The following is a 17,028-nucleotide window of genomic DNA, read 5'->3' as shown; positions in this document are numbered from 1 at the left end:
TGAGGTGCGGGAGGTTCCTCCGCCCCCTCTGGACATCGAGGGGGTCCCGGCGTACGCCGTTCGCTCCATACTGGATTCGAGGCGTCGGGCGAGGGGCCTTCAGTACCTCGTGGACTGGGAGGGGTACGGTCCGGAGAAGAGATGCTGGGTTCCGGTGGAAGACGTGTTGGACCCTTCAATGCTGTGGGAGTTCCACCGTCTCCGTCCGGATCGCCCTGCACCTCGCCCTCCGGGTCGTCCCCGAGGCCGGTGTCGGCACACGGCTCGGGGGGGGGGGGTACTGTCACGACTTCTGGCGAAGTCGGTTCCTCTCCTTGTGCGGGCGGCGTTCGGCGATATTCTAGCCATCGCCGATCCACCTTTCATTTTCCATTTGTTTTGGCTTGTTTTCCCACACACCTGGTTTACATTCCCTCATTACTTGACGTGTATATAACCCTCTGTTCCCCCCATGTCTGTGTGTGGAATTGTTTGTTGTAAAGTGTATGTGCACTTCAGACTGGTTTGCGACGGGTTATTTCAACCCATATTTTGTTGTTCTGGGTGCCGGTGGTTTTGCCTCATTAAACTGCTCCGGTTACTACCCAGTTCTGCACCTCTTACAAGGGGTGTGAATATTTTCTGAAAGCACTGTATAAATTAATTATATTGGAGTGTCTTTGATTATTCTATACTGTATTCTCATTAACCTCATTGTATACAGTATCATTTCCCCATCATTCGTGTTCAGAGACAATTGGGGAAATACTTAAATATAAAGAAAACATAGAAAGACAAGTACAATATTTTATTGACTTTCATATTTGTCACTAGTTTTCACACTCAGTTCCAATGAATGAGCTTGAACTTGACATCACTGATCCATCCCTAACCAGTTTATGACCATCACTACCCCCATCTCCCCTGGCAACAGAGTCATTATCAGATTACAGTAGCAATCTCAGCAGAGGCGTCTATCTGGGCAATATAAATAGAATGAGTAGAGCTGACAGTTTGGTCAATGTGTGAACAAACATGGCTCTTTGAAATGTTAGTGGTACACCCAAACTGTGCCATGGTAGTGGGCCCGATCAAAATGAAAATGTGTATTTACAAATAATAAGCTTAAAATCAACTGTCACCATTGCTTTTAATGGACATGGTAGTTCTATGCATTCAGTGACATGCTGACCTGGGTTCAGTCAAAGGGCAGTGAGTGAATGACAGGCCTGTGTCTAGATATCAGCAGACAGACCTGGGTTCAGTTTGACCATGAGGGCCATTCTGCAATGGATTGTTACTGCAGAGAATGCCCCATTAAGTGCATGGGCTACTTTGTGCTTAGCTTAACCTTCTGCCTGATTGCCATTCTTCTTAAGTTATCGCTCTATAAATAAGGAAGAAATATCCATACATAAAGCTACATCAGCTAAGCTGTCAAAAAACAAAATGTTAATTCTTTCTTTACATATTTTAGACTTTGAATTTGGAAACACATTTTGGCAGTCAACACTGAGGTACATTACATTCAGAAAAATTATTGGTCTAAAAAAGAAGCTGATAATTCAGTAAAACTACATTTTGATTATTGCCCTCTGAGTGGAATTCTGACATAAAAAAAATATAAATAAATCTAGCATCAAAAGCATCCCAAACAAAACGGATGGCCTGGAGAGACATTCTTACAGTCCAGTGTTAGAGACCATGTGGTCATGGGAGGCCCATAACATGGTCTTCTACTGTCTGACAAAATGCCCTTTCCTACTGCTTCCCTTAGGGACCTTGCAGCTCAACACTTCATACATGAAGCACCAAACACCAGAAACAACAACAACATACCAGTGTATAGTAGTCCTCATAGGTCTGTGGAAAATAAAACAACAACTGTAAGGCACTTCACTTCAATGTAAATCATTCTGCTGGCAGCTTCTTATTAATCATTACAACATAATAGATGACCAGCCTAATGTGTCTAATGTCGTCTGGGCAAAACAGGCACAATACTGAGCTACAACTGTGATCATTGCATAGTTCCACAGACTTGAGAATGCACTGTAACCATGCTCTCAATACAGTGGTGTAATGTACAGTAGATAGTTATTATCAAAGGCATATTTGAGTACTTAGCTAAGTTGTTAAATAGTAGAAATATACATTAACAGTACAGTTTATAGTTATAACTACAATCAATCATACAATAAATTGTATGCATTTAAAAACCCTAAATATAATATTGTTAGTACATAAAAATAAAAAAATGGTTACCAACCAAACCATTTTTCAATTTATGGATGTCATTCCAGTGTGTCATACTTTCTTCTTTTTTTTTATCCCACAGCAGTGTCCTTCTATTCCTTGGCAATATAAACATTCACAAAACTTAAAAATGGATATTGGACAGGCAAATCCTAACAAGGGTACAACAAAACAATAATAATTTAGGAAATGGACAATTTAAAAACAAAATATATTTTTCATCCTAGGAGATACACTTCTTAGGGCTCAATTCAATCCGTATCGCGGAAGGTCCGTGTTATTGCTTGATTGTTATAGCAAGTCAATCCATTTTGCGAAAGATCCGTGTTATAACTTGATTGAAATTTAAAAGCAATGTTCCCGCATTCGCAGAGACTATATTCATGTTAAACGCTGCATATGTCAGCTCAATTGGAAATTACTTTTACATTTTAACATCCGTGATACGTCCACGATACGTACTGAATCCAGCCCTTAGTGCGTATTTCTTGCAATACATTTCCATCATATTATCAGAAATATCTTCATAAAGCTAAATATGCTTGTATTGAAATCACTGTTGCATTTCTGACAACATTGGTAGACTGACTACATTCTGTACTATATGTGAAATGTTTACAAATCCTCTGACTAAAGCATTGTCACATTCAAGTTCAATCTAAGATGATGGTAAAGCACAAAAGTAATTAAAATAATGTATTATCGCTTCTGTCAAATTGCTCTGAACAGACTTGCTAAAAAGCAAGTAGTGTGTGTGTGTGTGTATCACACCAAAAATATATTTAACCACAATTTTTAGCTTTCATTCCGAGGGAATTACATTGTTTAAGATTTAAAAGCAATAAGCTCATCAATCAGGGTTTTATAACTATTATAAGCCTGTCCTATACAGTACCATGATAACTATACACAGGTACGTGTCAGATATTGCTCCCTGACTCATTGTCATCAAAGTATTATAAAAATCAGACCATGATCGATTAAAATGAACTATAAAAAATGTATTTAAAATCAATACATAAGAGAAACTGAACTAAATTCAGTTTGAACGCTTCCAGAACCCAATGATACCATAAAATAAACAAAACAAAAAATATAGGGCTGAAAAATTAAATATGTGTCAACACCTGAAAACAATCAACCAACAAACAAACCAACCAGCAGCTGGCTGAAGTAGGACAGGGTGGAGGGATGGAGATAAAGATGCAGGTGGGTGGGCAGCAGTGAGTGCTAACAGCCATGGTCGTTCTCTTCCATGCTTATGCTGCCTGAGCAGCTGCTGTCCTTAGAGGCCCCGGGCGAGACAGAAGAGAGCAGGGGGTCTCCCCCTCCCACCGGGGACAAGGTGTCATCCATCCGGAGCTCGCCTGAGATTCCCCCGTGGCCCTCGGTATAGGGAGAGGTTTCATCATTGAGCTCCAAGGTGGTGGACTGAACCTGGTCTGGAGTGCAGGCTGGGTGGTGTTGGTGCTGGGGGTCGACAGGGTACAGATCCTGGTGGAAATCTCCCAGGGCTGGCTCCTGCTTGATGCCTCGGGCTGAGAGCTCCGCTGAGCAGAGGTCAGACGAGTCTGTGGTCAGACCATGGGCACGAGCCTGCATCTCCAACTCCTGAACCCCATCAACAAAGAAAGAAAGATAGAAACAAAAGGAAAGCGAGAGTGTTATCAACATGGTCTGTCTGTCAGCTGCATAACTAAAACCATCCAGAGGATAGAAGAGCCCATCTCGATTCAATTCAATTCAAGGGGCTTTATTGGCATGGGAAACATATATTAACATTTCCAAAGCAAGTGAAGTAGATGATATACAAAAGTGAAATAAACAATAAAAATGAACAGTAAACATTACACTCACAGAAGTTCCAAAAGAATAAAGACATTACAAATGTCATATTATGTATATATAGTGTTGTAACGATGTGCAAATGGTTAAAGTACAAAAGGGAAAATAAATAAGCATAAATTTGGGTTGTATTTACAATGGTGTTCGTTCTTCACTGGTTGACCTTTTCTTGTGGCAACAGGTCACAAATCTTGCTATCCTACTTTGATTGGCTAATACAATATGTGACCTTTTGAAGGCATAGCTAGTAGTTTCCCATCTCTCCCAGTGTGCCACGGCCTACAGTGCTGTACCTGTATCCGCATCATCAGGTGTCTATTGATGTGCTCCAGCTTCTTCTGCCTGTTCTCCAGCTCTTTGGCCCCCTGTTGCTCCCGCTGCAGCTTCCTGATGTACTCCACCGACGCCTTGAGAATGGTGCCTTTGTTCCAACGCATATCCCTGAGGACCAGAGAGAGGCCCGGCAGGCCAGCAAGATTTTATCAGACTGAACTGTTTGCATTCTAGAGTCAACTGACAACGTTCTAACTCTCAAAATTCTCAGGGGTATGGATGTACTGGGAATAGACTGAGGCACTGATCTATAATTATCATCCTGTCTAGCCTAGGTCAATGAACTGTCTGAGCCATGATATATATCTGATAGAAAGACTTCACATCGACGTCAACATTTAGGCAACTTACGGATCACTTGATTTTGGAATCATAGTTCCCAATTCTTTGATCCGGTCATTGATGTTAAACCTCCGTCTTCTCTCAACTACAGGAAATAGGGGCAAGAAGAGAACAATTACAAACAATGAATCATGATACATTTTACAATGAACAGCTAATGTCACAGCATTAAACTTAAGTTATGGAATGTGATATATAAAAAATGTGGGTTATTTAGATATATATATATATTTTTTTAACCTTTATTTAAGTAGGCAAGTCATATTACTAGACAGCTGAGAATTATAGTTCAACAAAACTCACTCAAATTATGGTTATCCTTCTTCTGTCGTTCCTTTGCCATTGCCCTGACCTCTGCTTCTGAAACAAAGCAGTTTGCGTTAATTATTCATCAAAGCATCGATGTTGACACACAACAGTTATGGCAGAAATATTTTAGTTAGTAGCCGAAGAAAATAAATTCAACTGTGCTGAGCACGCTATAGGCTTAGCAAAGTGCACCAGTGTAACCTAACTCAAATGAGTTAGCTAAGGTAAATATGAATACGCAGACGTACCTACAGGATACCCTTCAGGTCTCTGATAGTTCTCAAACTTGCCACATGATTCTGACTTGTCCATGTGCATAATGGCCGGAGATTGGGAAACTATTTGGCACATAAAATGTTCAATGCATTTCTCCTTATTTTGAATGACAAAATACCCAAGTTTACAATAATCAAAAACAATAGTAATGCAAAGCACATGCATAAAAATGTTTCTGACCCTTTTAGCATATTTCTCAATCACAAAGGTCTGGAGAATAATTTGTAACACCATGTTTGAATCTGGATGTTTTTCATGCCATGGGGTTTTGCTCACCTGAGTATTCCCTTTTGATGTTGGGCAAGTTGGCAGGGCAGGAGTTGATGGCCAGTCCTGGAGGGGGCATGCCCTGGTTACCATACAGTTCCAAGAGGTTAGTGTTGACAGTGATCTGATGAGACAAGATAACCATAGAAATGATTAACATTAGCATGTCAAATAAACCAGTCGCAGGTGGTGCTTAAACAGGAGTAGGTAACCCTTAAAAAAAATGTTTACACCATGATCTGTAAGCAAACACTGCTGTCTTTGTAGACCCATCTACTGTGAAAAGGCTATCTGGGTTTTCTATGAGCAGGTACGCAGACAGTAAATGAAGACAATCCTACCGTATTGGCCATCTGAAGCCGTGGGTCCATTAATCCAAGGATATCATCGTTATAACTAGATTCCAGACTAATTATGTCATCAATGACATCATCCATCTAGAATAAAAAACTAAGTTAAATTCAAGATTAAACATTTTCTAACAGAGACAGTCATTTAATTAGCGGTTAACGCCTTACACTTGTAGGAATTAGACTATATGGATAGGGCTAAATTGAAATGTTTCTTTCATAAGACATATGGAAAGCATATGCATAAACATGATAGCAATTAAAACGGTACAGCTTGGAGGTTATAGGAAACTAAAAGGTGAGGACACAACAGTTCACCACAAGACTGAATCCCAAACATTACACTGGTTACATTACATTGGTTTAATGTGCATTTTACATTTACTGTACTTTTCGCCGCATTTGTTGATTACAAAATCTGAAAATTCTCTGGATGAATTCAGTCACATTATATGAATATTCTTGGACAATTTGGGGTAGGTGCAACATAAGACAAAAGAAATTACAAGGGTTTGAGTGAGAGGTCTAACTGGTGTTTCCAAGTGGCCAAACACCTCTCCAAAGTGTGCACAGTTTCAAAGTAATTTCAATGCATTTCAATGACTCAAAGAAGAGTCTTCAACTATAAGGTGCTTTTTAGAGCTCTCCTAGCTGTGCCGTTGAGGAACTAGAGCAAGCACACTTGTAGTGGTTTTGTTGGAACACAGCCCTGCATTCCCACTTTTACACAATTACTGTTGTTGTTTACGCAATCCAAAAACGGTCCATTATAAATCGCAATCTGGGTCAGGTGGGCATCATTTAAAAGTGTATTCTATTGTCAACATGACTAGCTAAATTATAAAATACGATCTTACAGTGTTAGGCTTTAACAAGGAAATGAAGAGATGCAAATGGTCATTTTGGTGTGAATAGAATGGAGTCATGAGTGCATTCAGATGAGTGGTCCGCTGTAAATCTTCTTCACAATACAACAGGCTCATTCTGTTCATGCCATGTCATCTTGTGATTGTACATCAAACATAGTGATCATAAACTTTGACACGGTATATTATATGGTTTTATAATATGGAAATGTGAATTTCCCATTTATCACAGCGGTATTTATTATAATCCTCAACGTCTCATCTTTCATAATATGCAGTCCTCGTAATTTACAGCATTTCCCTCACTCAGACAAAAAAATCATTTAAAAAGTTGCCCAATTAGCGGGAGGGATGGGGTCAACTTCTTGTCATGTGCGGTGCTCAAGTTCAGAACGTCTGTAAGTCAAAACCCATACAGAGCTGTGAAGCGCAGAGCCTGAGCTCTGAAACCATTTATAGCATGTTACCGTACAGCCACAGCATTCCAATTTAGGTGCTTAACAGGGTCCAAATATATATATAGGTACGAGTGTAAAGGGCTACTCAACAGACAATCACATTTACTTCTCAATGAATATGCATGGTGTTACTACCATTCATTAGTTGAAAACACATTGCTATGAAGCAGAATGAATGGAAAATTGGTAGAGATCATGGAGTGAAAAGCTCACAGAATTTACACACACTGGATTGTATCTTGGTGTCTATGGCCATGTTGCAGCCAGGTCTGTGAGAGAAGCTTTACCTCTTTCTCGCAGTTGATGTTGAGGGTGAGTAAGGCCATGGGGCTGTTGGGGGCACTGTTGCCCGGCCCCGGAGGCATGCCCCCGTGGTCAGCGGGCTGGTTAGGGCAGGGCAGGGAGCCAATCTTGCCCAGGTAGCGCTTCACCTGCTGCTGCTGGGCCTGCTGGATGTGGTACTTGGTGGGGTTCTCCAGGTGAGTTTGCACCTGGAAGAGGGAGAGATGTCAGAATCCTTCAACTCTGATACGATGGGTTGATGATCGTGGGTCATGTTTCAGTTGTGCTGTGCATTCAATAAAGGAGCCTTCAAAATATATCTCACTGATTAATAATAAACAGTCTTGAACACATTTTCCCATGCAGAGATAATAACGATCATAAAGAAATTGCATAGTAAAAGAATGAAGAAGCAGAGCAATTAGTTCAAATAAAAGGAGTCGAGTGACAGTATCTTCTCCCTTGACAAAGGCAGTGGACCTGCGTTACTGAATAAAATATGAAAATAAAATGTTAGCTCAACTAGTGATACTGTAGTTGTCTTGACCAGGGGAAGTCAACTATGGGTTGAAATGTTAGAAAGTATCACTATGAAGATCCCTTTATTGATCAACAAAATAGTGATCAGATTTGTACTTTTATTCATATTTTTGCTGTACAATTTGGATCTGCGTCATTGCATCCTCTCTATTGCTTAACAAAAGGTCCCTTGTTATAAACACATGAATAACATTTCACACTACTCTATCCTTTTAAACCCTATAACTTAAAGCCACAAAAATGGACAGAAGGGACATCTCAAGTGCTTATAATACAACCTGTCCCAAAAGAAAAGCGATTTCAATAAGCATATTATTGCACCTACCTGATAATTATGGTATTCAAGCATCTCGCACAATTGATATTCCAACTCCAAATTAGATGCTTAAAACTTCTATATTTATATTCCCTTTGACTATGCAGCAGGACCAGAGAGACTGTGCCTGTGATGCTCCACTTTCGATACTGATAGTATGGGGAGGAACACTTTCAGCTCAGCTTATAAAAAGGTGGAGAAAAAGTCATTAGCTACACATGTTAACACGTCTGAGTAAGATACAATGAACCTTTTTAAGTTTGTGTTGTTTTATGTAAAATATTAATACATGCCTTCATGTTTCTTGGTTGACGTCAGAATGGGAGTTTTACAAAGAGGATCTTTGTCCAGCAAGGCCACCTTGTCTACTGACACTTGCCCTGGGCCAGATAACACATCTCTTTTTTAAACACCATGCATGGCTACTGCTGCAAATTGACTGGCCTGTTCCTCTGTCATCTCTTTGGATGATCAAATTATCGATCATTGAGCTAAAACGTTTCATGGAAACTACAGGCTACATAATATATTATTTTTTTGTCTAAATTAATTAAAACAGAATAAAATAAAATACAAATATTTTGATTAAAATAAAGCTAAAAGAAAGGTTTACTTCATTCATCCGTTACTCACAGGAGCCTGGCGTGCTACTAACTGTACTAACATGATGAGATGTCAGTTTCTTAACATGAGCCTACAGCGATCTGTAACAATTTCTCTAACATCAAGTTGCTACCAACGGATATCCTTCGACAGTTCACTCAATACATTCAAGGGTTCCAACAATGGCAAAGATGACCAACCGATAAATAAACAATAATAAACCAGCAATGAAAACAAAGCTATCTTCTTAAGACAAACCTAATTCAGAGTTTACAATCAGTTGTGTTGCTAAACTTGTGTTTATCCACATTAATTGACTGTAGTGAGTCTGGCCTCTAGTCTAGACAAAGACAGTCTGTCTGTCTTACCACCAAACGTGCAAGTCTGTAATTATACTGAACAAAAACATAAACGCAACATGTAAAGTCTTGGTGCCATGTTTCATGAGATGAAATAAAAGATCCCAGAAATGTTCCATACACAGAAAAAGCTTATTTCTCTTGGATTTTGTGCAAAAATGTGTTTACATCCTTGTTAATGAGCATTTCTTCTTTGCCAGGATAATCCAACCACTTGACAGGTGTGGCATATCAAGAAATGATTAAACAGCATGGTCATTACACAGGTGCACCTTGTGCTGGGGACAATAAAAGGCCACTCTAAAATGTGCAGTTTTGTCACACAATACAATGACACAAATGTTTCAAGTTTTGAGGGAGCATGCAATTGGCATGCTGACTGCAGGAATGTCCATCAGAACTGTTGCCAGATAATTTTATGTTAATTTCTTGACCATAAGCCGCCTCCAATGTCATTTTCGCTAATTTGGCAGTACATCCAACCGGCCTCACAACCACGTGTAACAAAGCCAGTCCAGGACTTCCACATCCGGCTTCTTCACTTGCGGGATCGTCTGAGACCAGACTGATGAAACTGTGGGTTTGTACAACTGAAGAATGTTTGCACAAACTGTCAGAAACTGTCTCAGGGAAGCTCATGTGTGTGTTTGTCATCCTCACCAGGGTCTTGACCTGACTGCAGGTCAGCGTTGTTACCGACTTCAGTGGGCAAATGCTCACCTTCAATGGCTACTGGAACAATGGAGAAGTGTGCTCTTCATAGATGAATTCTGGGTTCAACTATACCGCGCAGAAGGCAGACAGCATGTATGGCGAGCGGTTTGCGGATTTCAACGTTGTGAACAGAGCGCCCCATGGTGGCAGTGGGGTTATGGTATGGGCAGGCATAAGCTACCGACAACAAACACAACAGCGTTTTATCATGGAAATTTCAATGCACAGAGAATCAGAGACTTGTTCCTGAGGCCCATTGTCACGCCATTCTTCCACCGCCATCACCTAATGTTTCAGCATGATAATGCTCTGCCCCATGTCGCAAGGATCTGTACACAATTCCTAGAAGCTGAAAATGTCCCAATTCTTCCTTGGCCTGCATATTCAACAGAGAGCCTGTTTGGGATGCTCTGGATCGACGTGTATGACAGCATGTTCCAGTTCCCGCCAATATCCAGCAACTTTTTTAATTGTTTTTATTTACAATGACGGCCTACCAAAAGGGAAGGGGGGGCTGGGATTAAAAAAATATTAAAATAAATACAGGACAAAACACATATCACAACACAACATAAAGAGAGACCTAATACAACAACATAACAGCAAAACATGACAACACAGCATGGTAGCAACACAACATGGTAGCAGCACAAAAACGTGGTACAAACATTATTGGGCAAAGTCAACAGCACAAAGGTCAAGAAGGTAGAGACAACAATACATCATACAAAACAGCCACAACTGTCAGTAAGAGTGTCCATGATTGAGTCTTTGAATGAAGAGATTGAGAAAAAACTGTTCAGTTTGAGTGTTTGCTGCAGCTCGTTCCAGTCGCTAGCTGCAGCAAACTGAAAAGACGAGCGACCCAGGGATGTGTGTGCTTTGGGGACCTTTAACAGAATGTGACTGGCAGAGCGGGTGTTGAATGTGGAGGATGAGGGCTGCAGTAGATATCTCAGATAGGGGGGAGTGAGGCCTAAGAAGGTTTTATAAATAAGCATCAACCAGTGGTTGTTGATGGTTAATAAGCATAAACTTTTCACAGCCATTGAAGAAGAGTGGGACAACATTCCACAGGACACATTCAACAGCCTGATCAACTCTATGCGAAGGAGATGTGTCACGCTACAAGAGCCAAAAGGTGGTCACACCAGAGACCGACTGGTTTTCTGATCCATGCCCCTAACTTTTTTTTAAAGGTATCTCTGACCAACAGATGCATATTTGTATTCCCAGTCATGTTAAATCTATAGATTCGGGACAAATTAATTAATTTCAATTGACTGATTTCCTTATATGAACTGTAACTGTAAAAATCTTTTTTAAATTGTTGCACGTTGTGTTTATATTTTTGTTCAGTGTATGTTATCTTTCAAAACATGCTTTAGGTTTATTTTTCAAGCTATTTAGAAGAACACACATCCTTGGTTAGGGTCAAACATGAAACCATAACAAAACAGGGTGAAATGTAATACATTTATACTGAACAAAAATATAAATGAACATGCAAGTATTTTCAGAATTTTTTTCGTATTAGCGTATAAACATTTTTAATGGTTATTTAATAGCATTATCGTTACATAGTCAAAAAAGTGAATTGTTAATACTTTCCTTATATTTTAAGAAATCAATGCCAAACTTAACATGGTTCATCATGGTAATGTCTTTGATAACCCTGAAAAGTTTATATTTGATAGGCAATTGTGAAGTAGAATTTAAATGGACACGTAAAATCTGATTTCCTTATTTATCAATAACTCATCCATCTCTTAGCTTTTCTCAAACTACGTTTCATGGGCCTCCATGAGAAGAAGTTTTTCAAATGTCCAAGATCGGGGAACATCGACGGACAGGCTAATTTGTTCAGCTTGAGGAAAGACACCTGCTGTACATACAAGGTTTAAAGACTAGGTTAAACATGGTGGTGGATATGAGGGTTTAAGTGAGGTTGCTTTTAACAGCGCCACATATAGGCCAATTGGTGTCATTCTTTTTGACCAAGTTACTCAAGGCCGCTAGTTTCTGTGTGCCAAATTCGAAAACAATTAACAGGTGTGCTTTGTTAAAAGTTCATCTGTGGAATTTCTAGCATTCTTAATGCATTTGAGCCAATCAGTTGTGTTGTGACAAGGTAGGGGTGGTATACAAAAGATAGCCTTATTTGGTAAAAGACCAAGTACATATTATGGCAAGAACAGCTCAAATAAGCAAAGAGAAACAATAGTCCATCATTACTTTAAGACATGAAGGTCAGTCAATCACTTTGAAAGTTTCTTTAAGAGCAGTCGCCAAAAAGCATCAAGCGCTATGATGAAACTGGCACTACAATGTAGAAAATGTGTTTGTGCACTTGTGTGTTTTAATGAGTTAATGAATTTGTGCAGTTCATTAGCATTGAGAATCTCTTAGAAAGTGCCACTCACACATCATCTTGGATCATAACAACATGCTGAACAATCTGATGACAAGGTCATTTAGAGTCTCTTTACTTCATCACATGCAGTTCAACACTCCTATTACTGTACTGATATGACTACTACATGCATGTACTACCTCTCATGGTAATATCATTCTGCAAGGTTGTGAGTGACCAGGCAAACGTTATTGCAAATCTGACATGAAGTTACACTATGGATACAGTACATTTTCTACATTTCAGAGTTTCTTCATCATACGGCAATCTTTCTGACATCGCTCCCACTGCAGTCCTACATCTGTTCCCACCAGGGAATACCAATTCATACTCCAAGCCAATCTCCCTCAGTATTTTCTTGACCTGGTCAAATTCCTTCTGCTAATGTTGAATATCTCCACAGTGGAGGGGAGGGGGTGTAAATACCGCTTTTGTCATGACGAATTGCATTGAGTTGATATAGCAACATCTATTTACCAGGGTGCAATTGAGACAATGGAACAGGGCCAGCAATGAATATAAATCATGTTCACACACACACACACACAAATAATAATGTAGATTATAACACTGGATATCCCAAAATAGTAAACCAAGAAGCAGGTAACAAAAATCTGCACTATTTGTACATTACCTAAAACATGTATTAGTATTGGCCGGAATGGCAGAATGCAGGCGTGATAAAAATGGATTCCACTCTTGATACAGATTGAACGTTAAGCCTCCGGTAACTGAACTTGAAATCACACCATGAGCTATTTGAAATCAGACTTCGTGTTCTTTGCCTTATGGTTCTTATTTGATGTCATAAAATATAATTCCACGAAATAAACACTACTAACTTTGTCTGAGATCAAACTTGATTAACAGGACATTACTAGAATAAAAGACACATGAAATAAACTGTCCACCAAAACAAGACGTGGCTCTGTTCTGCAGCCCATGTGCTGCAGCCATCAATACAGTCCTCAGGCCACAAGCAGCTCCTCCCCAGTAAAAGTCAATGACATCTTGAAAAGAACAGCACTCACACACATTATACTGGCATCTCAGTTTGGGGAGGGGTGGATGGGGAAGGAGCGACAAACAAAGATTTGTATTTTTTTTAACAATTCTGGTCCAGGATGCTTTCTTTCCTACGGATGAGTACAGTGACACAGCATTATCCATGCATGCAGTTGTAACTCTATATGAAACCATAAAACCATCACCTAGAGCAGTGTTTTCCAACCTTTTTCAGTTACTGTACCACCAATCAGGAGCGGTGTGTGATTAAAAATCACTGGGGACCCCCCTCCCCAATTTTTTTTTAAAGGATTTTTCTTTATTTTACCATTTACTATTACTATTTTCTACATTGTAGAATAATAGTGAAGACATCAAAACGATGAAATAACACATATGGAATCATGTAGTAACCAAAAAAGTGCTAAACCCTGGAATGAGTAGGTGTGTCCAAACCGAGACAATAAGAAGACACAGTGGCAGAATAAATTCAACCACACCTGTTTCATCACAAAACCGAATAGCAACCTCTGTCCAGTGAAGTCCACAAAGCATATCGCATGTACAGTAACAGACAGTTACATGCCATATAGCACGGTCAAGCAAGTTCATGTTTCCGACATTTTTGGACTACTAAACAACTATTGATTTAGAACCACAGAGTTACCGCAAGTCGCAAAGAAAACCGGAGTTGCCTCCACTATTCCAGCACCATTTCAACTTCAACATTATCAAATCCCCTATGCTTAGTCAATAAAGTGACAACTTAAAGATACTAAAAACTATTTAGTCCAATCAACGTAAGCTAAATATGATGTGGCTGTCCATGGTTCTCATTTCTGTGAGTGTGTGTGTGTGTGTGTGTGTGTGTGTGTGTGTGTGTGTGTGTGTGTGCTTTCATGCAAGTAGAAAAAACATGTTGACTCACCCTACTTGTAGAGAAACGCCAATGCCATCCTCCTCTTTTATGTTGCCTAAACGGTCTATCACTCTGTCATACAGTACACACTTTTATATTTTGTTGTCCTAGGCTACCTGGCTATAATGCTTGCTCGCTAGCCTAACGTTAGCTAGTTAACATTAGCCTTCTACATCTAGCTAAATATTGAACTTCCATTCTCTCTGGCCAGGGGCACAACAATTTATGAATTAATGGTTGGATTAGAATCACCATTATAATCATTGGCCAGTATGGAAAATTAAGTAAAACCACAAGTCCAAATCCCTATCTCCATCCATAGCTAATTTAGGAAAGGGACAATTTTAGCTACTCCAGCTAGCCACTGGAGGACAACAACACAACGAGATGCGACAATTCAAGTTTTTCTGTCAATGACGTATGCACTCAATGGGATTTGATAGGAGTGACGCCAAAATCCAAGCTGGCATCCCTTGACAATTTTTGTTGGGTGCGCCAGGACCATTCACAGTTGAGCTCGCTCAGTTTTTATCAAGGGAGGCCAAATGCTCAATGGCTTCCCTTCAATGCTAGGGGCGACAACAATGTCATACTCGTTTGGACCAGACAGCATCATATAGATGGCCTACACGTAGAGAGACAGAGGGGCGCTATTTCGCTCACTCGGATGCTTTCTAATGTGAGATACAGTACATTCAGCCTCTTGCGAATTGAAGGAAAATTCTGAAACACAGAAAGACGAAAGATAAATTATTTTTATTGGTCAATTTTGGGGGGGAAGCCTGGCTTCCCTTGGCATCCAAGAATACACGCCACTGCCAACAACTGAATTCTGCTCTGCCCGCAATACTCCTGAAGTACCCCCTCATGCGCATTTTACCAGTAGGCCTATGGTCTCATGAGTCTTCTCACGTACCCACTGTGGAAAGGCCTAGTACCCCCAGTGGTCATAGTACCCCTGGTTGGGAACCACTGACCTCAAGTGTGTATTTGTTCAAGGAAAAACAAGGAACGTGTCTTCCTCATCCAATAGTGTGTCAGATAGTACAACACACAATGGTTCCCTATGAAGCTGATGGTCTGTGCAAGTCCTTGTTGTAAGATAGAGAAGGTGACCTTATGAAAATCTTATCAATGACAGCAAACCTAAATTAAATAATTTCCTGAGCTTCATAATACTTAACAACATTTCCTTTTTAAAATTATATTTATTATAAAATTTGTCTCAAAAGGTTTAATAATATTGCATTCGATGAATTAACTGTTGCTTTAAAATGGACCAAAGTGACCGGCTGTAAACTAGTAAATACGAGAACTACAGTATGTAACATCCATGGATAAATACATAATGCTTCATTAAATCCATAACTTTGATCTAAAAGAACACATCCTGTCATTTTCAGAGCTGAACACTATGCACAGTACTTTTTTTATTTTCTTAATATGCTAATTCATTTTCAATAAATCTGGAAATCATGTTGAACCCTTTTAGGAAATGATCCTACGTAAATTTCAAAGCTAGTGTTTTTTTCACCTTAAATATGCCATGGAATGAAAGCAGTGGGGCTAATTATGAGCATTCTTAGCTGAATTAGCATTGGGGTGTTTGGTAAGACTGTGCTTGCCTTTGTCCTGATCCCCAAACTGATCCCATACTTATTCCTCCAAAGGTCAGGGGTCACTTGGTTAATTAAGGGCCCAAATCGGTCTTTAGACAAACCTATCTGAGGTTAATGCTTTCCCTTTTAAGGTCCAGTTGCTCCACCTGGTACCCCTAAGCTAATTTAGTGTAGCTTTGTGTAGACTGTGCTAATCTAGTCACAGACATGCAAGCAGGTTAACCCTGCTCTGCAGTGCTCAGTGCTGGGCAGGAACAGGCCTTTCATTCGTGGAATTTCAGTCAATGAAGAATGCCGTAAACTCAGACCCCGAATCACAGAATCGTCTTCCAGCTTGTCATATCAAACACTTTAATGGGGGTCATCCTAAACCTCTCAAAGAGCTAAATATTATACAGAGTGTAGGCTAAGCAACGTTTATGTTGTATGTGGAGGGCAATGCTTTCAATGGTTGTATTATCTTGCAAGTGTGGACCCCTGCCAAACATTCAGTATGAGGACAAGAGGGGGGCACTACTTCTATACCCACTGCTCTTTGTACTATTTGAACTAATCCACTCATTTAAACTGTATTAAATGTTATTTTACAAAATGGGATTAAGGCTTTAACACATTAGCAAGGTAACACATTTTTCTTTCAAATAATCAATCCTCTATGAATAATCTATATAATCTATGTCAGATTTACACAAACAGCTGTCACAATCAAAACAATATTATTGACGTAATCAAATATTACAGTGATATGAAACACTTGCACAGATACAACTAACTTTCACAAACAGAAATGGTTGACTTCCCAGATGGCAAAATCATACATGCTTAAACTTCAATCACAACAATCACACGCATTCCAGTAAAACGTGGACTATGACTTTTCTACTGCTAAATTATTACAATGCTTCCAGTAAATCTGCAGTAAATCTTCATGTTCAGAGCGTTTACAGATAATCCAGAGCCAAATCAGTCACCATGAA

At 39.7% G+C, this 17,028-nt stretch overlaps 1 protein-coding gene across 3 annotated transcripts in view; it reads right to left on the bottom strand.

The window, feature by feature from the left end:
• Window positions 1-772: 772 nt before the first annotated feature.
• The window catches only part of LOC115168120 (microphthalmia-associated transcription factor), a 36,816-nt gene continuing 20,560 nt past the window's right edge, over window positions 773-17,028 (bottom strand). Inside the window, exons 3-10 of one of the 3 annotated variants that reach the window (XM_029723059.1) lie at window positions 7,569-7,772; window positions 5,949-6,044; window positions 5,617-5,731; window positions 5,313-5,402; window positions 5,059-5,109; window positions 4,765-4,840; window positions 4,374-4,521; window positions 773-3,846 (exon numbers count right to left, since the gene is read on the bottom strand). In XM_029723059.1, the coding sequence (XP_029578919.1) occupies window positions 3,466-3,846; window positions 4,374-4,521; window positions 4,765-4,840; window positions 5,059-5,109; window positions 5,313-5,402; window positions 5,617-5,731; window positions 5,949-6,044; window positions 7,569-7,772 (1,161 nt within the window). In that variant the 3' untranslated portion in view covers window positions 773-3,465. Of the gene's footprint in view, window positions 3,847-4,373; window positions 4,522-4,764; window positions 4,841-5,058; window positions 5,116-5,312; window positions 5,403-5,616; window positions 5,732-5,948; window positions 6,045-7,568; window positions 7,773-17,028 lie in introns of all 3 variants that reach the window. The other 2 variants (XM_029723057.1, XM_029723058.1) reach the window with 2 other exon arrangements.

This window comes from Salmo trutta, chromosome 30, assembly GCF_901001165.1.
Source record: "Salmo trutta chromosome 30, fSalTru1.1, whole genome shotgun sequence".
Lineage (NCBI taxonomy): Eukaryota > Metazoa > Chordata > Actinopteri > Salmoniformes > Salmonidae > Salmo > Salmo trutta.
This window is presented reverse-complemented; position numbering and strand designations above follow the sequence as displayed.